At 33.0% G+C, this 22,110-nt stretch overlaps 1 protein-coding gene across 2 annotated transcripts; it reads left to right on the forward strand.

The window, feature by feature from the left end:
* Nucleotides 1–1,259: 1,259 nt before the first annotated feature.
* Nucleotides 1,260–21,305, forward strand: LOC124356603 (glyoxylate reductase/hydroxypyruvate reductase-like). Of its 2 annotated transcripts, XM_046807704.1 has the most exons (8): nucleotides 1,260–1,336; nucleotides 2,759–2,784; nucleotides 14,273–14,344; nucleotides 15,654–15,784; nucleotides 16,490–16,849; nucleotides 17,530–17,694; nucleotides 17,860–17,985; nucleotides 20,132–21,305. In XM_046807704.1, exons 1-8 carry the CDS (start codon nucleotides 1,280–1,282, stop codon nucleotides 20,248–20,250), a joined length of 1,056 nt encoding a protein of 351 aa, XP_046663660.1. In that variant the 5' UTR covers nucleotides 1,260–1,279; the 3' UTR covers nucleotides 20,251–21,305. The 2 variants fall into 2 exon arrangements, with proteins under 2 accessions (XP_046663660.1, XP_046663661.1); XM_046807705.1 differs by lacking the exons at nucleotides 1,260–1,336; nucleotides 2,759–2,784 and adding an exon at nucleotides 3,826–4,026.
* The last annotated feature ends 805 nt before the right edge of the window (nucleotides 21,306–22,110 follow it).

The following is a 22,110-nucleotide window of genomic DNA, read 5'->3' on the forward strand; positions in this document are numbered from 1 at the left end:
ACTATTTAAGGAACAAAATGGGGCCTTATTCTCTGTCCACTATCGACAACACCAGTTGTCTGGACCCCCCAAAATTGTTTTGCCTGTTGGGGTTGGTAAGATAGCTCCTAGCCAAGTTTTATAGCACTATCTATGTTGCTCAAATCTTCTTCATGAAAAATTAAACAATTTTTGTTTAACTTTTTAATTTTTCATTTCATTTAAAATTATGTTAATGATTTCTTTAACACTGCAAAACATTGTTTCTTTTTACTATTTGCTATATTGCTGTTAGTTTACCCTTGTTTTTTGTCTAATGCTCTTTTCTAGTACTCCTCTTTTATCCAAAATTTCAGCTATTTGCGCTTTGCTAAGACATTGGCATTTATCAAATCAGCATTTTTTTTTATTTTGCTTCATTCTCATCAATATATAGAAGTCCAATCTCCCAACATTACAATGGGCTTGGGAAGAATTATATAATTCTTTGGTACTTATTTATTTACCATGTTGAATTCTTCCAATAAATCATCCTTTTCCATGAAGTCAAAGTTACAAATTGCATTTGGACTTAATTTCAGGTTAGTTATGTACTTACCAAGCCAGAAGATATTTTCCATTGCCTATTTTATATTAGTCTTAGACCGGCCTTTGAATACAAACTGATTATTAAACAATATAGTTTAATGTCTGAAGTAAATGTTACATTTTTCTACCTTTTCTCTGCATTCGTTAATGCCAAAAGCGGGTTGGTGACCGATTCATTTATTTTGTTTTGTATGTTTAGGACTAGAATGTACAAATGGTTTCTTACAACTTCCATTTTACACTAAAAAAGAATTCTTTGGCTATGAGATTACTGTTGATTCTAATTAGGCTAATATAGTTTTAAAACAGTTTTGTATATTTTAATTGTGACATTTGTGAATGAAACCTATTTCATTATGTATGATCAATGGTAAACTCTTTTTTACTATGAATGGAGAAGGAGATAAATACCCCATAAGCATTTAAATGTAACTGAATAACTTGTATAGGTTGTATTAAACTATAAAACAACACAGTATTTTAAAATCCAAATATTATACATATAAATAATATACATTTTTAGTTATAAAACTAAAATCACACATTTTTGTAAAGTATTTAAATTTGTAATTAAATTAAACTGGATTTAAAAAATATTATCATTATTAATTGAGTTTATGTTTTTGACTAATCAAGTTTGACGATTTCTTGCCTAGAAGATATGACGTCAATTTAGATTAGAGAAGGGCAAATGTTGAATTTCTCTGATGATATGAAGTCAGTAGCAGCTTCTATGTTCTTAACTTTGTTTGGACTGGTTCTATTCCTTGTAAGTTCTCATTAATTTGAAAAATAATTTGAGTATTTTCGTGTAAAAATCTTGATTTTATTTTTTGTTATTCTTAGAGTGAGATAACTGTAGTTTTTTGGATGTTTACTTTACTATGTTGCCTGTGTATATTGTGGAGTTAACTTTAGTATACATATAATAGAAAGAAAACTAGAGGTACATTTTTAGTCAGTAAAAGAATTACTATAACGCTTACCTTGATACTTAACTCTGTTGCATTCACTGTGACTGCCAATTGCCCCAAAATCCACTTACTTATCACTCTTTTGTTTCTTTAAGAATGAAAAGTGCCTTTAAAATCAAATTCTTTTATTTGTTTACAAAATCGTCAACTGAGAGATTTGAAGAATTTTGTTGTTATTCAAAAATTCAGGAATAAAATTAAAACTGCAATCTCTGTGTCAAAGATGTTTTTGAAATTCAAAATAAAATTCTGACCAGACTTTATTGGCATAGTCAAAGAAAGAAAAACAGCAAAGCTCAATGTACTGGGATTGGTCCACTAAAAGGACAAAGGTGTTAAGAGCAAGAGCACTAAAGACTCCTGTCAAGAGCAATTTAACTCGATTATGTTGTACAGCTTTCATGTTTAAAAATACAGTAATATCAAAAAAAATATAAAATTACTGATGCACCTTGGGTCACCATGTTGTAGTTGAGAAAATGTAACTTTAAAATAGTATCTGTAAATTTAAAAAATATCAATTGAGACCTAAGTAAATGTACTAAGCAACAATTTAATAATTCTAGTGTTAGGGTTTAAACCCCATTGTAAAAAAATGGATTTCTAAAACGTGATCTGTGTTACACCTTCCCTTACTTATGTGCATATAGCTTTGATGAGTTTGTTACATGGTCTCAAGTAGTACATATTTCAAAGATGGTGGCTATTCGCATTTGTGCAAAACTTTTACCTTGAGAATTTCAAAACATATTAAAAAAATTATGTTTAATAAATTAAGACAATTAAAGCAACTATATTATTACAATTATGCTTTTATAAATTTAAAATCCATTAATATGTTTAAAAGTTTTTAAATGTTATAAGATAAACCAAGTAAAAAAGGAAATTTTTATACTTACTCTTTTCTTATCTTTCATATCTTTTATGTCTCACGATGGCAGTGGTTTAAAGTTTGAAAAAGGAATGGTTATATCTCAGTCAAAATGCATCAAGATAAAAACAGTTTAATAAAACTCAGATTATTAAAAAAAAATGTTTACATTTACATTGTTATTGATATATCATAAGGTTTTGAGAAAAAAACCTACTGAGTTATAAAAGTAACCAGTATTGATCATTGTAAGTGAATATAACCATACAATTTCAGATTTTGGAACAAAACCTCTTCTTGCTATGGCATAATTAAATCACTAACTGATATTTTTTATTTTTTTCAGGTAATTGAAATAGAAACTAATGAAATGTAAGTAATGCTGAGCCATTGTGTGAAATGTTACTGGACATAATGCAGCAGAGTAGATTTTTATATATTCAGTGATATAAGTTTAAAATCGTTTTGATGAACAAAATTTAGTTTGTTGACGAATGTGCAAAGCATGGAATAGTCTATGTAATATATTTAATAGAATTGTATATTATTTTTAATAATATAAATGGACAAACTAATGAATTGTTTGTCAATTCAACATTTACAATAGGTAGACTATATAATAAGTACGTTTGTCTTCAATTGTATCTATAAAAATAATAAGTATTTTCACTTTTATAGGCAGACTCTAGGCCAATACAGTTCTAAATGGCTACAAAATATTTATTTGACTTAAATATTATTGGCCTCGTTACATTTGATATAGAACAATTTTGGGAAATCTAAAATGCTATAGGCTTAGATCTAATAGAATAGTTTTTGTACTATACAACTGAAATAATAGATTTATTTCAATCAAGTCAGTCTAATCAAGTCACATTTAAATTCAGCCCACTCTGTTATCAAACCTACTATACACTCTAGTCTAATCTAGATCAAGTTGTTTAATTAGTTATGCTAAAGAGTAAAACTATTAAACTTTATTTTATTAATTTTTTAAATACTTTCAAATCTTTGTTAAAATTGTTTCTAATGCACATATTCATATTATAAATAATGACAATGTGTTAACTTTATCCATTGTAAATAATAAAGTTGTAAAAAAATTGTGTTGGGAAACAGACAGCCGGCATATAGAAATACAATTTTTCCAGCCCCTCAAGTGATAGGCTTCGCTAATGCTCAGCCACTAAGATAATAAACCTATAAAACTTTATTGTGATAATGTGCTAAAATATAATAGGTTAATTTTAATCTATTGATTTTGAATGTGTAAGGTCATTCAGTGTACAACTCAACTACTCAGAGAGATAAGATAACCAAGAGATAAACTGTGACAAAAAGAAGACTAGCTTTAGTTGATTGTCAGGTGTTTAACAATCAGAATACAGTGAGTACTCAATCATTCTGTCTTGCTAATTAGATAAAAAAAGGTAGCTCTTGTTTCTGTGCACTAGTGCAGTTAGTAACTTGACTCAGTTGGTATTTAAACCTTGTTTTGAACTATTCCTGTACAATTAATGGGCGTTAGTTTGTGTCCAAGAGCATATAAATGAGAAGGTTATCATTTTTTGTGCACTCACTTGAAGGTGTGTTTTTTCGCAGAATGTCTAATTTGTAAGTGGAGTTTTTTAGGCTACATTATTGATTTGTTATGACATGTTTAGTAAACATTAGTCATGAACTTGGTTAAGGAAGTTCCTAGAGTAAATTCAGACTACAACAGCTGTTTGTATTTTACAACATAGTAAAATATAACTCCAATGTGATAACACCATAAATTATTAAATTTTCCTCCTTTTATAGAATGGGTGTTATTCTTTACTCTATGTGCCAGAGATATTCAAATTATGGTTACAAGCTGATTTAACAAACATGAACTTGTATAAGTACACAATGGTAATATGTATTTAAGTTTGAAAACTTTTTAAAGTTATACTTGTATGATCATTTTAACTATGTCCATTAATTATTCTATCAACTTCACCATTTGTTTTGTTAGGTCAAAATAAGACAAAAATTTTGTATGAAGCATAGGCGTAATTTGGGGGTGGCAAGGGGTGGCAGTTGCCACCCCAGAATTGTGGAGCCCGGTATTTTGCCACCCCAGAATTTTGAAGTAAATGTCTAAATTAATTTACATATAACTTACTTAAAACTGGAAAAATACAAGTCTACCAAATAGGGAACCTTTTAACTTTATCAAATCTCCATTAATTTTGCTTAGTTTAGCACAGAAAGATAGCACGTCTTTTAAAAACTTGTTAAATCATAAACTTAAAATGAAATATTGGGTGTAGTAGAATTTACGAAATGAAATAAGGAACATTAAATGCGTGAAGAGCGAGAATGAGCAATGTAGGCTGCTTTCTCGTCTGCCGTCTGGAAACGGCAACTCTGTAATACACAGTTGGCGAGGGAGATTTGGCAACAGGGCACCTGTTGTAGTATATTGTCTTTACAGCTAGAAGCAGACAACGTCTGTCGTGTGTCGCCTGCCTACTTTAACCTTAACTCCTCAGTAGATGTATTCGATTAGTGCAGTTGCAGTACGATGTGAATTACATTTCAAGTGAACCGTCGTATGATTGCATGGACTAAGAGATGGTAAGTTAGTTCAGTTATTTCTTATTTCGTAGGTTAAACTTAGGTGTTGGTCAGTTTCTGGAGTTTCCCCATCTTTGTTTACATCCAAACTAGGCCTAATGCTGAAAAATAGAAAATCTTTTTACTGACTAGATTTCAATAAATGGCCCCCAAAAAACATAACCTCAACTTCTAACTTTATTAGTTCTGCCAGTTAGTTCTGAGAGAGAGAGAGAGAGAGAATTACTTTATTTACAATCTTAAAGATTGAAATAGTGTCAATAATTACAATATAATTTCCCCATATCAAATTACATTTTTTTTCACTAAGTACGCCAGTTCAGAAATTCCTTCCACAGAGTAGAACGGGTGCAGCTGAAGCCAACGATGGAGTACTCTCTTCAGCTTCTCTGGACTGGACCTCTTGATCTCTTCAGGTAAACAGTTGTATAGCTTGGCTCCTATGTAGGAAGGCTTTCCCTCGTATCTTCTGCTATGATGAGATGGCAGGTTGAAATCACTGGCATGGCGTGTGAAGTGTTGGTGTACATCTCTATTCCGTGGTGGACTCATTTTACAGGCCATTATTATGACTTCCAGGGATGTAAATATTAACCACTGTTTAAAATTCTCCACTCAAGAAAAGCAGGTCTGCAGCTGACCCACCACTCCAAACCAGCCATCATCCTTACAGCCTTTTTCTGCAAGACTAGGACACGATTCAGATTTTTTTGAGCGGTTGCCCCCCCCCAAAGCACTATACCATAGCGTATGTGGCTGTCTATGAGAGCGGAATAGGTCATTTTAACCGCTTCAGTTGTGCCGGTGGCCTTAATGCGCCTTAAAGCGTAAATACCACTGCCTCAATCTCTTGCACAGGGAGTCAAATGTGTTCGTCCCACTTAAGGTTGGCATCTAATATGATTCCAAGATGCTTTAAATTATCAACGGAGAGGATGTTTGGGGAGGCCTGATATGTCGTCCTTATCTTTACCCATTATCAGCTGTTTAGTTTTGCTTTCGTTGAAAACCAAGTCGTTACCCGAACAGTACTCGATGGCTAGGTTGAGGGAAATAAATGATTTTATTTCAAGGTCTTCAACAGTTTTGCAGGATGTTACCAAGACAGTGTCATCCGCATACATAATTGCCTTGCTGAAATTCTGAGTGTATATGGGAAGATCCAGTGTAAAAAGTATAAATAATACGGGACCCAACACCGAGCCCTGGGGGACACCTCGGCAGACGGGTAGCATGGAACGACCTGATATTTGCACAACCTCCGTTTGACTTTCTCTTCAGTTCAACAAGTTGTTTACGACCTTTCAAGGTAGCTCTCAAACCAAGCCAAAGCCCGACTATGGAATCCAATTGCTTCAAGCTTGCTGAGGATTACGTCATGACCGAGGCAATCAAAGGCCTTGCTAAGGTCGAGATAAAGACCAATGATGTTTTCACTATCCTCCAGGTGTTCATGGAAATCCTCCACTAAGTCCACCAAAGCTGTCGACGTTGATTTTTTCTTGAGGAAGCCATGTTGATTTTCAAGGTGAATGTCGTTCTTGTTCAGATGATCCTCAACTCGGACTAGGACCACTTTTTCTATTATCTTTGAAAAACGTGGAGACCAGGGAAATCGGTCTAAAGTTTCCAAGCTCATGTTTGTTTCCATTTTTGTGCAGTGGTATGACCTTAGTAATCTTCAGTCCACTGGGAAAGGAGCCACAGGAAAGACTGAGATTGACGATGTGAAGAAAGGGGGCCAGTAGCTCTTGCAGACAATGCTTTACAATATTGGAAGAGAATCCATCTAGTCCTGATGAGGGCTTGCTCCTCATTGTAGTGATTAATCTCGGCAAGTTCTTTCTCTGTCGTGGGTGTCAATGCCGTAAGAGGATATGGCAATGTTTAACTTAGGGGCTAGAATATGTTTTTCTGATTTTTCTGGTTATTTTTTAAAGTTACTTCAGCAATGGACGTGAAGAATGCATTAAAGGTATTTGCGACCTCCAATGGATCGTCCCACCCTTTGGCCGTCATCTAGCATCACATACTCTATATCATTGGTACTATGGTTTTTATACTTCCTCTCACTGTTTATAACCCTCCATATTGCTTTGGATTTGCAATTGGACTGGGTTATAAAGTTGGCTGTTGCCTCCTGCCTTAGTTTTCTTAATTTCAAGTCGTAGGTCTTCTTGAGTTGGCTAGCAGTCTTCTTGTCGTCTTCGCTCCCAGTGTGGATAAAGTTTTCCTGAGCCCGAAGGAACGTGTCTCTCATTCGAGCAGCTTCTTCATCGGAATACGTGCTTGATTGGGTTTTTTCCTCGTTGCTCTTGAAACTTTCATAGGGACAGGTCGCGTCGAGAGCCAATGTTATGATAGACAGAAATTCGTTCAAAGGCAGCCTTACATTGTCCCTCCTCAGAACGTCCAGCCAGTCTTCATCCGCTAGTAGTATCTTCAAGCTATCCAGGCTATTGGAGTTTATTATTCTGCCAACGGTATTCTGCATTGTTACGGTTATGGTTTTAGTTGTTTAAACATTTTATAGGTGTAATTGGTTGGTATAGGAGAAGTTTTTGCATATATAAGGGAAGTAGCTTGTTTTATAGTACGGTATGGAATACTAGAGGTTTATTTTTGTTTGTTTGGCCACCTAAATGCTTTTACCGATGTCATATAACCTCACATTTAACGCAACACTACTTTAACCTATATATGTAAAAATAACAACGATACCATCCAATCACCTGAAATTAAGTAATTTCAGCTTATACCTCTAATTAGGTTATGTTACTGTCATTTTTAATAACTCCCGCCTTCCTGTGTTTGACAGCTGTTTTTGCAATGCCGTGGCTGTCAGGCTGCAGACGTTTGTGTCGAAGAGCCAATGACTAAAAAAGGTCATACAAAATTAGTAAACATCCAGATCTTTTATGGTCTTGCAATTATTTAAAATACATGTTTTTACAATCAACTCGTAGTGTAAGGCACTAATGAACTTTATCTTTAGGCAAAAAAAAGATTATGTGTAATAAAAATACCAGATTAATAGCAAATTTTTAAACTATTTCGAAACCTGGTAATGTAGGCAGACTTGGGTTTTCGTTGTACGCCTACAGCTTCTTAAGTACAGTTTACAGTATGCAAATAAAAAGTATGACTGTTTTAACTCATTGGCTGTTAGGCTGTGTTTATTCCGATACAAAATTTTACACAAAATTTCCCAAAATTACAAAACAAAAACTTTGGTAGATAAATCAAAATAAAGTAAAAATGAAGAATAATGGTTTTCTTAAAAACACCGTTTTTTGAGATATCTACCATTTTGTTTTATTAAATTTTTATTTATATCTCGAGAATGTTTTGACCGATTTAACTCAAACTTGGCATGGTTTTTATCTAATACAACATCCATATTCAGAAGAATTACCAATTTAATTCAATCATTAGTTTCAAAAATGATTGCCATTTAAAATTTCTTAACCTAAATTGTATGAAAACCATAAACTTGAAGTCAAATGTCAGGGCATCTTTTTGTTGTTGCCCTTTCAATCCCTATCAAATGGTACGATGTCAAAACAAAGAGATGAGAAATAGTGTCACCACACAATAGCGACCCAAAATCAAAAAAATTGTGCAAAGCCTATGCATGTTATATTAGACTTGTATTAATTTTAGGTTTAGGACTCTGTGTTCTAGTAGCATTTTTGCCATTATTTTAAATGTTCTTTTGCTATTCTTAATGGGGTTTTTTTCAGGCTCAGAAGAACAAAAAAGGGCAGAGTTCGTTGCTGTCCTACTTTAGCTCAGGGCCAGCAAACAAAAAGAAACGGTTAGAAGATGAACTACCAGAAGGAGTTGTTTTGGAACATGAACCAGAACCGGCTGTAGTAGACGTTTTAGATTCGTCATCGGCTCAGTTAACAACCACAACTACAAATGAAGATACCACAACTACTCCTACAGATGAAGTGCAGAGTCCTAGCTGTTCCTCTAGTTCATCTGACCAATTGACAATCACTGTAATTAATAAACGTGATCCTGCTCATGGCCCAGGTTTGGCTAAGGCGTTTTTTAGGGAAGGCTCATTCCAACCACGAGAATTAAATTTCCCTTAAAACGGATGGTAGGAAATTTAGGCCAGAGTGGTATAAAAACTGTATCCTTGGCTGGAATACAGTCCTCTAACTGACAAAGCGTTCTGTTTTGCCTGCCGTTCGTTTTACAGCCCAGAAGAAAAAAATGCAGAAAATGTATTTACAACTCAGTGGGTTTTCCAAATGGAAAGAAAGCTGTAAAAGTATTTGAGGAATCATGAAAAGAGTAAACTCGCATCGAAAGTAGTAACACTAAACTCAGTTCTTTAAGAGAAGCCGACAAAAGTGGCACTGTTATTGAAAAAGTAAATCAAAAGTATTCAGAAGAAGTACAAGGAAAAACAGATTGTACTTAGAGGCTTTGTGTGAATCCCTGATATTTTGTGGGAGACAATCTATTGCTCTAAGAGGTCATGACGAATCTAACAGATTCAAAAAACAGAGGAAACTTTTTGGAGCTGATGAGGCTTCGTTCCAAAGATAATAGTTTAGTAAACAAATTCTTTGTAGAGCATCGCAAAATATTTTTCAATATACTTCAGCGACTTTCCAGAATGAGCTTCTGTCCATAATTGGGGAACAAATTAAGTTGCACATTGCCAAAGAAGTTAAAGATGCAAATGTTTTTGCCATTATAGCTGATGAGACCCAAGACATAGCAAAGCACGAGCAAGTAGCTATTGTCTTGAGACATGTTAATGATAAACTAGAAGTTCATGAGTCGTTTGTGGGGTTTTACCGTGCTAGAAGAACTGATGGCGATACACTGGCAAATGTACTTAAGGACGTTTTGATTTCACTGGACTTGAATATTAAACATCTGCGTGCTCAGTGCTATGATGGGGCTTCGAACATGAGGGGTCCCTACAAAGGAGTGGCAGCTAGAATTATACAAGAAGCCCCCATGGCAATGTACATTCACTGCAATGCACATATATTGAACTTGTGCATTGTAAGCTGTTGCACAAGCGTGAATTCAATAAGAAACACCTTCTTTGTGCTTCAAAGTCTTTACAACTTCATTGAGAAATCAACTAAAAAGACATGCTGTTTTTGAAAACATTCAAAAAAGTGCAAAAAGCTTTAGTGGTGGAACAGCAACATTGAAGTCTTTGAGTGATACCAGATGGGCTTGCCGTGTCGAAGCAGTGCGTTCTTTGTTAGATAATTTTGATGCCACTCTTACGACACTACGAGAGATTTCTGAAACAGACCCTGACAGTGGTGGACAAGCCAATGCTTTGTTGAAAAATATGGAGGACTTCAACTTTGTATTTGACCTTCTATTACTCAGGAGAGTTCTAACACAATGTGACATACTGTCAAAGACCCTTCAGTCAAGCAGTGTGACCTATGAAGTTGTGAAATCTGTAAAAACAGCACACTTGAAGTTTTGCAATCCTTCAGAAACAGATGAGTTTTTCACCAAGTTGTTCAATCACTGCACAGAAATTGCTGACACGTGCGGGTTTTAGAGCTGCCGAGTTGCCAAGACAAGGGCAAAATTCCCTCAAAAAATCGGGGGTGGGAGTAAAGCTCCATTTGAATCTGTACAACAGTACTACAAAGTTTCAATCCTCTGGCCAGTTATTGATATCCTAAGCGAGGAGATTGAGGCCAGGCTTCAAGAAAACAACCTAGATGTACTTAACCACTTAAGCAAAGTTCTAGGTGGAAGTGATATAGACACAGCCAGTGTACAGTATGTGTGTAAATACTATAGTTTAGACTATGACATTCTTCTGTCTGAACTAAACTGTTTTAACAGAACGGAGGAATCAAGAAGCAAAAGTATCCAAGAAAGAGCTGACGTTTTTGTACAAACATCTTTGAAAAGTGTGTTCCCTATGCTTTTTGAACTTTTTTCGTTTGTACTATACAATTCCAATGAACTCGGCATCGTGTGAGAGATCCTTTTCATGCTTACGGCGGTTAAAGACATATACTAGAAACTCTATTGGCCAGGAGAGGTTGTCTTCGTTAGCCCTTTTGGCTATTGAAAGGAGTGTAGAAATAGACATTTCAAAAGTAATTGATGACTTCAATTCAAGCCAGAAGAGAAGGCTTCATTTTGTTTAAAACTAACTTGTGGATGCAGTCTGGTTACATAGAATAAAGTGAAATTTGTTTGATCATGTTTACTTGATTTTTCCTTTTTATAAAAAACAAACGGGCTGGGCACACATAAATTAAAATTGGGCACACTTTTGAGTTGTGTGTGAACAATAATTACCTCACTTGTGGACCTTGTGGTTTAGTTAATAACTCAATTCATTAAAAATTATTGTTTTAGGCTAAGTTGTTAGCAGTAAAATTTTTGTAAAAATAGCTTGAAAAAAGCTTAAAATACTAACAAATTTAAAGCCAGTTTCTTACAATTTTCCGGGGGAGGGCCCCGGACCCCCCCCTCCACCTGGGGGGTATTCCATTACCCCCCAGTAGATCTTGCCACCCCAGTTAAAAAGCTGAAATGACGCCCATGGTATGAAGTATAGTCCTATCTTGGTTAGTGTGCAGTCTGTCTGTCTGTTTGTGTGTTTTAGAATAAAGGACATCTTTAAATTTAATTAATGTATAAATTTCAAACTTCACAAAATTTTGACCTGATCAAGAGAATTTGAAAAAAAGTTTCAGAAAAATGTATCAAGGTTTCAATATAGTAGCCGTCCAAAGTTTCAAACTGTAATAACTCAAAACGGGAAATTCTATAAAAAATGTACAAGAATGTATAGAATAGAGAAATATGGGTCAGTATCAAAGGAACACTTTGGTATCAAGTTTATTTTGATACAACAAACAATTACCAGTAGTAAAGATTCTTAAGAGTGCCATCTCTGACTTAAAATGCATGAATTTAGTTTATTAATGTTGTTTGATCCCTGAGTAATAACCAGCATTGTACGAGGGCTGCTATTTATATTTGTGGCCTAAGAATGAAAACACAAGCATTTAAAGACAAAATCTATTTTATTGTTTTTCAAAATATTCTCCATGAAGATCAATACACTTTACCATGCGTTGGAATCAATTTTCAAAGCACTTTTTCCACTCCGATTTAGGCACTTCTAAAACATGGGTTTTGAATACAGAAACTGCTTCTTCAGGTGTAGAGAACTGTTGTCCACGTAGTTTTTTCTTGATGTTCGGAAACAAAAAGAAGTCATTAGGTGCCAAATCAGGGCTGTACGGCGGATGACCCATCAATTCAATGTTTTGCCTTGTCAAAAACTCCATTGTTTCAGCCGATCGGTGGCAGCTCGCATTGTCGTGATGCAGAATGATGCGTCTTTTCTTTGACTTTTCCTGAAGTTTCTCAAAGACTTCTGACAAACAAATAGTGGTGTACCATTCCGAATTAACCGTCTTACGTTGCTCTAATGCCACAGTCGCCACATGACCGGTTATGCTGAAGAAACAGGCAACCATTTGCTTTGATGTGCTTCTTCCACGAACAACTTTGGTTGGATTTGGCTCTTCTTGAAAGACCCATACGGTAGATTGCTGTTTTGTTTCAGGATCATATGAGTATATCCATGATTCGTCACCTGTGCAGATATTATAAACTGCTTTTGATGCACCTTGAGCGAATCTCTGCAACATTTTCTTGCACCAATCAACACGAGCATCCTTTTGCGCGTTTGTCAGGTTATGCGGTATCCAACGTGAACAAACCTTTTTCACATGCAAATGTTCATGCAAGATCTTACTGTTGCTTGTCATACTAATGCCTAAAGAAGCCTCAATCTCGCGATATGTTACATGACGATCACGTTTTATCAGGTCATGCACAGCATCGACGTTTTCTGGCACAACAACCGTTGTTGGACGACCTTCACGGGATTCGTCCTTGAGTGATTGTCGGCCACGATTGAATTCGTTATACCAGTTTTTAATGGTGCTGTAAGAAGGTGCTTCATTACCATATAAGGAATTAAGTTCATCTAAGCACTGTTGTCGTGTCAGGCCACGTCGAAAGTTATGAAAAATTATTGCACGAAAATGTTCACGAGTTAATTCCATTTTCTCCTAAGATCACTTTTTCAACGTCCTATCACTAACACTAACAACAATAAAATGACAAAATGTTTTCGTTGAGGTTATGTTTAACAATGTGAAGGTTGCATTGGAAACATCAGCTGGTGCCTAGCAGCAATCAGTGTTGCCAAGGCCAGAAATATAAATAGCAGCCCTCGTAGCATTTAGCAACTGAATTGCCTGCTCATTGTCTGGATATTATTTTCTGCTGAAACAGAAAATCTATCTTTAATAAAATCAACATGGCCCAGCCTTTTAAAAGTTTTAAGCAAACTGTCATAAAAACTGACAAGAACAGAACAAATTGTCAAGGAAGATAAAAGAGCTTGTAAAAAGATAAAAATATTAATACTTTATATATTATAAATGGTGATAAAGAAAAAAATAAATGCATGTTTACTACTCTCAAGTAAACAAATTCACAGCAATGTTGTCTTGACAATTTTTGAGTTGTAATTTAAATTAGACAATAGTGAATAGATAAATGTTTATTGTACAATACCATTGATAGTTATTACAATTTAAGTACAAACTGGTACATATTCAATGTTTAAAAGTAATTAAAATTATATATATATATATATATATATATATATATATATATATATATATATATATATATATTCATAACCATTTACTAAGACCCTAATGATTGAATAATATTCAATTTAAAGTATTTTAAATTTTCATCAAATACTGTCTTCATGGAATTCATGTATACTATAGTATGTTTTTTGACAAAGTAATTCTTTTAGTATTTTCGGTAAAGTTAGAAAATGGAATTTTCTTGTATGAGGGGAATATTATTATAAAGTTTTAAAGCTAAATATAGTGGTAAAAAGTCTTGAATTTCGACTCATTAAATTAATATATTAAACTTTAAACCATTTTCATTTGAGAGTTTTGCAAGATTTTTTATTGCATGATACGTTCAAAAACTAACGGGAATTTTATTATTTTTTTTTAATTATTCATTTGTCTACATTAATGTTGTCACTTCAAAATTGTACCCTTTAGCTCTTTTAGCAATGTACTTTTAATGTCATATATGCCTGTAAGTACAACTGACTTGAAAAATATTTGTAATCTGTTGACAAATGATTTCAAAACAGACATGTTTGAATGATTTTTTGTTTTAGATCACCTAAACCGAGGGTTCTCATCAGTCACAATGCTATTCCCCAAGTTGCCATTGATATACTCAAAGATAAGTAAGTTTAGTTTAGTACTGCATGTAACCATTTGCCTGCTCTTTTATATTTTTTAAATACATATGAATTACAAATTATTTGATTTATTTTAGTGATGAGGTTTACATTAATGCAATATAGTGAACTAATTACAAGACTTTGCTTATTAACACAATAATTGTGTTAATATGTGTGTATTGTGTGTATAATATAAATATTTATACAATTATTGTATAAATATTTATATACATTCAAGGTCATTTATATTCCAACTGAGATTTGGCTGCACCAGCAATCACCCTCAATCTTCCACCAAGAACGTAGACAGGAATAATTTGAGGAGAGGTCCAAACAACTGATATTTTTCCGTAGTGGACAGAGAGTAAGGTCCCATTTTGTTTCTTAAACAGTTCTTGACCCATTTCTTTACTGAGAACGATCTTTCAGCGGTACATGTCAGTAATACTGAATAATAATCGTTTACTAAAAAATTAATTGAAAATATTGAAAATTTTGGGGGTGTCCGGACCCCTTGGACCCCCTCGCTGCCTACGTCCTTGTCTTCCACTGTCTTATGCCTCCTCCTCGGCACTTGACCCTTCCTCTGGATATCTGACTTGTCCTTGTCCAACAATCTTCGTTTGGATCTTTCTAAAGGTCTCCTCCATGCTTTACAGTGCTATTTCATTTATGAGTCTCCCTTCTCATATGTGTTGATCCATCTCATTATCCATGTTTTTGCATGTGGTACTATATCACTGTCTCTATACAGGTTAAGACAGACCTCCTATCCGTGATGCATCGCAGCTGAACGGAGAAACCTACCTTCTTAGTTTAAACAAACAGTGACAAAAGTGACAACTGTAACATATTTTTAGGAATAGTAGTTCTTTGGTAACCTTGGATAACATTTTTTAAAGGGGTATGAGTAAAAAGAAAATTTGAAACCGTACAATTGTGACATTTTGGACCACTGTGTTTGCAAGAAGTGAAATATAATAACATTTTTTTCGAAATGATTGTTGAACCTTTAAAATGAGGTACTGCTCGACCTTACCTTTACGTTTAAAAATTTTACGAAAATGATCCCTACCCCCAAAAGTTCCATTTTGGGGTATTTTTGGGCGTTAAGTACTATTTTCCAGAATACTTTGAGATCAAAATATGGATATTTACGATAAAAAAAAGATAGGTTTCTCGGTTCAGCTGCTATACATCGCAGACGGGTGGTCTGCCTCATCCTGTATAGATCTCTTATTTCCTTATTGTGTTTTATTCTCCGCACTCCATTCTCCACGGTTTCCTGATTGAAAATTTAAACTCTGTGCAGATTTGATACAGTGGTAGTAAAAGGAACTCCAAACCCCACAAGAGAAGAGCTCTTGCAGCTGATCCAAGGATGTTCTGCAGCTCTATGGTACGGTCACATCAAGGTGGATCGGGAGATGATAAATGCAGCAGGTGATTACAATGGCGTTGACCTTTTCTGTTATTTAATAATCAATGTACTGGAGTTAAAAACAATTTGCATAATTATATTATTAGAGAAGATTTATGTTTGGTAGGCAAAACATTTGATGTTTGATTAACAGTATTTGAAGATTACACTGACGGTTTTGTTTGACGTTCATAGTATTAGTTAGTTTATTTTTGAAATTAAATCTTTAAAATGTCTTTTATTATTCAGTCTAAGTACTTTGATCTTATTTTTAATTTTTAGAACTAAACTGTTGAGATATGATATTATACGACATATTTCATATTTGTTTCTTCTGGTTGTTGTTGTTGTTGTTATTGTTATTCTTGAGTATTTATTTATTTATTGTTGTTAGAATTACTTTTTTTAGAAATGTTAACTATTACAATTGTTTTTCTTGAGAATTTTTGGCATGTTAATTTAAAATTTGTATTTGTTATTTTTTATATTGTAACTGCATTATTGGTGAGGTGTTTACTCTTGTAATAAAACTGCATGGACTTGACCACAAATTAATTTTATTTAAAAGCATAGAATTAGTAATTAGTATATTTAGTGAAAATGGAGACAAACCCATTTAGGGTTTTTGCATTTATGAATAAAATTAATTATTGTAATTGTTGTTATTTCAAAGAATAAATAAATAAATAAATAAAATGAAATAAAAAATGAAAGTATTTAAATTGTAGGTGACTCCCTTAAGATCGTAGCACACTCCGGAGCCGGATACGACCACATCGATGTCAATTATTTAAAAGAGAAAGGGATCATATGCACCAATGCTGCCAACGTCCTCGGCCCTGCTGTGGCTGAGATTGCCATTGCTCTCACTTTGGAAGTTTCTCGCAGGACTCTAGAGGGATACAAGGCTATCACCTCAGGAACTTGGCTGATGAATCATGCCACGTGGATGACTGGACACGGTCTCTCTAATAAAACTGTCGGAATCATTGGTTTGGGTCAGAATGGATTTGCAATAGCGAAGAGAATTGTCGGATTTGAAATCGGACGGTTGTTGTACAATGATCTCACAGAACTGGAGGAGAAAGGTAAATAGAAAATTAGGAATTATTGGTAGTAATAAAAGCATCTGGCTTTAATTGGTAGACAGTGAGATGTTCAAACTACTGTTTTCTTAATGTATCACATTATAAAGATGTAAGTAAAATAACTATTAATTTTTCTGTTATTTTTTAAGCAGTTAAATGTTACAACGCCAATAGTCCTAAATGTTTTTCTCTTTTAAATGACGTATAACATATATTTCTTAACATTTTTAATGGATTGGATTTCAAACAAATGTATTATCTCGAAACCTAGTAAAGCATTAAACAGTTCATGACATTTTATACATATTAAGTTTGGGACTTTTCTAACATTTTATTCATTTTTTTACAATCTTGTTGCTTTACAGTTGTTAATGTCTTGTTCTGACTAGTTTTAATGCAGCCTACGTAAAAAAAAAACAAAAAAGAACTAGAAAAACTGTGCTCAAATCAGTAAGTTTATATAATGTTGTTGTAAATGCTACTGTTGGACCTCTGTACAATTTTTGTTTTATTTAGTTTTTAGAATAGTACATTGTTTCATGTACTTTTGACTTGGCCATCTGGTGGCAAATTGACATTGTCAATATTTGTAGAAGTCATACGGCAATAAACATTATTTGATTTGAATTTGATTTTAAAGATGTCTTTAAGTTAATATTTTTTATTTTATTTTTCAACAGCAAGATCCGTAAATGCAGAGTTTGTGTCAAAGGAAGTGATTTTCAAGGAGAGCGACTTCCTGTATTTGTGTGTGCCTCTGAACAATGAAACCAGATTCCTTGTAAATAAGGAGACTCTGAGCACCATGAAGAACACCAGCATCCTCATCAACACATCACGGGGAGGTTAGTGTTAGTAGAACTACTTACTACCACTACCACTACCAAGTTGGTATGGGTACTTCTTGGGACAAAATGTCTTTCCATGTATTTTTTAAACAATTTCAAGAAAGTATTTAGATTTTTTAACTAACATTTTTTCGGTATGCTATAAATTATGGTAAATTGCAGAAGTGGTAAACCAAGATGACTTGATAGAGGCACTGCAGAAGAACATCATCTATGGTGCAGGTCTTGATGTAATGTACCCGGAACCCTTACCTCAAGATCACATCCTTACCAAACTACCAACTTGTGGTAAGTTTTAGTACGTTACATTAAGATTAAGTAGTAAGTAAGATTATCTAGTCTTTTGTAGAGTTCCTTAATAGAATTATTTGCGCTCAAAGCAAATTGTACTAAGTGGTATAGACATTGAATCTTGATTCATTCCGTTATTAATTTTCATGTATTTCATTGTATATTCTAGCCATTCAGTGACTAAATATTAAATTACGATTATGTATTACCTAAATAAATACTACCACTCTATGAAAAAGTTTTGTTAATAAAGGTGAGCTTAAATTATTATTAGTTAGAAAAGTTAAATTGAAGCTTTTAAAATGGAAATAGTCCAAGGTAATGGGTAACCTAATATTTGTATAACACAGAATTTGGAAGCAGATGAATTAAAGGTGGTTTCTAATAAAAATTATATCACTGTTACTTTTTATAAAGATTCTTAACATATCACCTTTGGGAATATTAACCCCACAACAGAGATACACAAATTCAATGTTGTATTTATGATACTTTCTAGCGTTTTTGTTGGAAATTAAATACTTCTTAAACCATTATTTTTCTTATCTTAAAAACGCTTAAAAGCACTCAGCAAATTTCCACTCCAATTTATCTTAACGCACATTTTTAAATAGTACATAAAAATAGACTTAAAAATAGCACATTTTTATTGTTCAATTAAAGTTTGGCACTTTTAAAAACTAGAAAATAAATGAAAACACGAACATGCAGTGTCCTAAAATTATGGTTTTATTCACTTTTCAGTGATGTATTACAAAATGGAATTTCAATTTGAGTCGAGGAAAACTCACATTTTGAGGCAATCTCCATAAAAATTCCAATATATATAAAATAGTTCTTAATTTTTAATTCTCCCGTTTTCTATTTCTGCCTGCAGTATTAAAAATAAATAACAGAAAAGGGTGGATTGATTTTTAAAAATTTGTCCTATTTTCACTAAAATTTTGGCCACTTCCTTTTTATCTCTGTAGTATACTATCAATTTATGAAATAAACTATCACTTTCTCTACTTTATGATGTTTCCAATGAAAGACAATAAATGTATTACAAGTTCACATTTGAGTTTTTATAGAGGAAGTGATGTGTTTGTAATCATTACGTCTAGTTAAATTTATAAAAAAAACACATTTATAACAAAATCAAAACATTTATGTCAATATTTTTTTCTAACTTCAAAAACATAGTCACTCAGACACAAAAAAAAACAATTATCTGGAAAAACATAAAAATCATCCGTAACATTTAAAAGAAATATTCAGCACGTAATTCATATGAAGGTTGCACAGAACATGGAGATATTAAATATTATTTTAAATAAAAAATGTAATGTCTTTGAAGATGGCTTAATTTACTATAAAAATAGACTGTCAATGACATCAAACCCTAGGAATTATACCCTTTAGTTACTTCACGAAACTCACATAGGAATGGCACAAATAAAAATTTACGCAAAAATTATTTTTTTACCAGGTATAATGTTGGACATTGAATATATATTGTTGGTTGTTTTTTATGCTTGAAGTACTGCAGGTCAAACACACAAGGCTCACCGTTTGACCATGATATTCCATAAATACTCAAACACATAATTCATAACAGGAGTAAATGAAATAAGAGTCAATCTCCAATATTGCAATAATTTATTGAACCATTCAAATATATGTCAGTTAATTTGAACTATGGGAGCTGACTAAATAAACGTAAATTTACACTGATACTTAAATTTATGTAACCTCTTGATTGGTCTCAAACTGATTCACTCATAAAAAAAAACACAAATTGTTCTATTAAATAACTGGCACTTCACCTTTCCTTAATTTATAAAATTAGAATTTTTAAATTTTTATACAGTGAATACTACATTCCATATAATTGTTAGTACATTATAACTTCTGTACTAAACCATTGAGTAGATTTACTGCCTTGCTTGGTGAACCCTTTTTCAAGTAGGGAAGTTCTTCTCTAAAGCTTAGACCAGCTGAGAAATGTTATCACTTTAAACAGTGTTGATAATACTAATTGTTTTACTTCAGTACGATTAAATCAATAATAAAAAACAGTATTTGTTTAGACATTACTGATAACATTGTGTTTCACTAAGTGATTAGAAAGTAAATGTTTACTTATTTACTTGTTCTTCAGCGCTGACGCCTCACATCGGGAGCAGAACTTTTGAGAATCGGAAAGCGATGTACATTCTGGCGGCGCAGAACATCTATAATGCTCTGACAGGTCAACCTGTCCTCACCCCTGTCGTTTGACGTGGACGTCCTCAGCTTCATTGTTCATAACAATACTGAATATACTGATGAAGTACAATATTTATATTGTTTAGAGTAAAATATTTGGATCAGATATTATGAGTATGTAATATATTGTCTAATATTCATACATATACTTGAATACTATGTAAATGTTTTATTAAACGCTTTTGTGGTATCTTGTTTGTAGTTATTTAAATAGAGTGTATTACTTTTATTTTAATAGAAATAGCGGAAAAACAGAATCGCAACAGAAATTAATTATGAAGACTCTTAACAACTATCAGATGCACTAGTTTTTAGCAATCCAAATGTTTAAGCAAATGATTTAAAATTATGAAAATTGATCCATAGCGTTTTGTTAGTTGAATGCTGAATCTAAAACTGATCATTTATAAACATACAGGGTATGTATAGTGAGATGGGCTGGGTTGGTTGAGTATGAACAAAGTAACACATCTACCGCAGTCAACATGTTAAAATATTATTTACTCAGTTTTGGACGGGCTAAAGTTTTTTTTAACTCAGCTATGTATATGTCAACATACTATTTTTCAAATACTGTTTGGCTGGTAAAACATAATTTGTTAAATATTTTTTAAGAATATAATAGAAACAATTCTGTAAATTAACATAGTAAAATTACAAATTTATCCATCCATTCCTTTATTATGTTTATTTAAAATAAATATTAATTGATCTTTTTTTGTATTTATAAAACCTGTTCAATAATTAAACCTGCTAAATCTATTGCTGCATAATATGCATAGGTGAATATTCTGAAAAATAAGATATCTATGTAATAATTAGCTAGCTATTACCATAGCTGTAGTTGGAAAAAAATAATAAATGAGTTTAACTGAAGTTCTTTTATTTGCCAAATATTACTTTATTCTACAGGTTGACGCATTAAAGAAAATGCTGTATGGTATGTTTAATTTCATATAATTTTATTTATCATCTCTGTATACTGTATGTAATATATTGAGGATAGTGATTTTATGAAAATGTATGTTATTTAGTTGTCAAATAAATAGATTAATAAATTTGTTAAATGCTAGTATTATTTTTTCAAACTTGCTGAAGTCATTTATAAATAGATGTGAAACTGTAGGCCTATAATATAAGGATTTTGGTAAAACATATTTTTGAGCGCTTGTCAAATTCCAAAGTAAACATTAAAATATTCAATTTTTGAATCTAAAAAAGAAATATTAAAAAATAAACTGTAGTCGATGTCTACAACATAACAATGAACACATTACTAAAATGTTTGTTCTATTTTTGAAATTAGTGGTTTTGCAAGTAATGAAATGAACATGTGAACAAACTGCCAATACAGATAAGAGAGTGCATGTTTGGCACTAACTTTGCTGAATCATTATATCCTGAATCCTTAAAGGATTTTGGTGACCACAAGGAATCCTGAGTATGTAATTAACTCTACTTATCTGTGACAAGCTCCCTCCTTATTACTAGGAATCCTCTTTGAGTTATTATTTTTATATAATTTCAAAATGGAACCCATAACGATTTTTCTTTGCAAACCACTCTTCTATTTTTGACACTGAAAAATGTTTGGTGTATTGAAAATCCTGAGGTAACCCACCATGTTGCTGAAGGTAAACTGTTTGGCTAGACATTATACCGTTATCTGAGCAAGTAGGTTATAACACCACAATCCTCACAAATGATGCCTTGCCACTCAATTTTGAATGAACTGAAATATGAGTAAGTAACTTACAATTTAAAACCACCCATAGTTGTGAAACATGTTTTGGGTTTATCTCAGATGTGTCAAAACTATGATCCTAAATCTCATTCCAACGCAATTTTGGCTTTGTTGTGCCGTTCCACCAG

Source organism: Homalodisca vitripennis, chromosome 3 (genome assembly GCF_021130785.1).
Source record: "Homalodisca vitripennis isolate AUS2020 chromosome 3, UT_GWSS_2.1, whole genome shotgun sequence".
In the NCBI taxonomy this organism is placed as follows: domain Eukaryota; kingdom Metazoa; phylum Arthropoda; class Insecta; order Hemiptera; family Cicadellidae; genus Homalodisca; species Homalodisca vitripennis.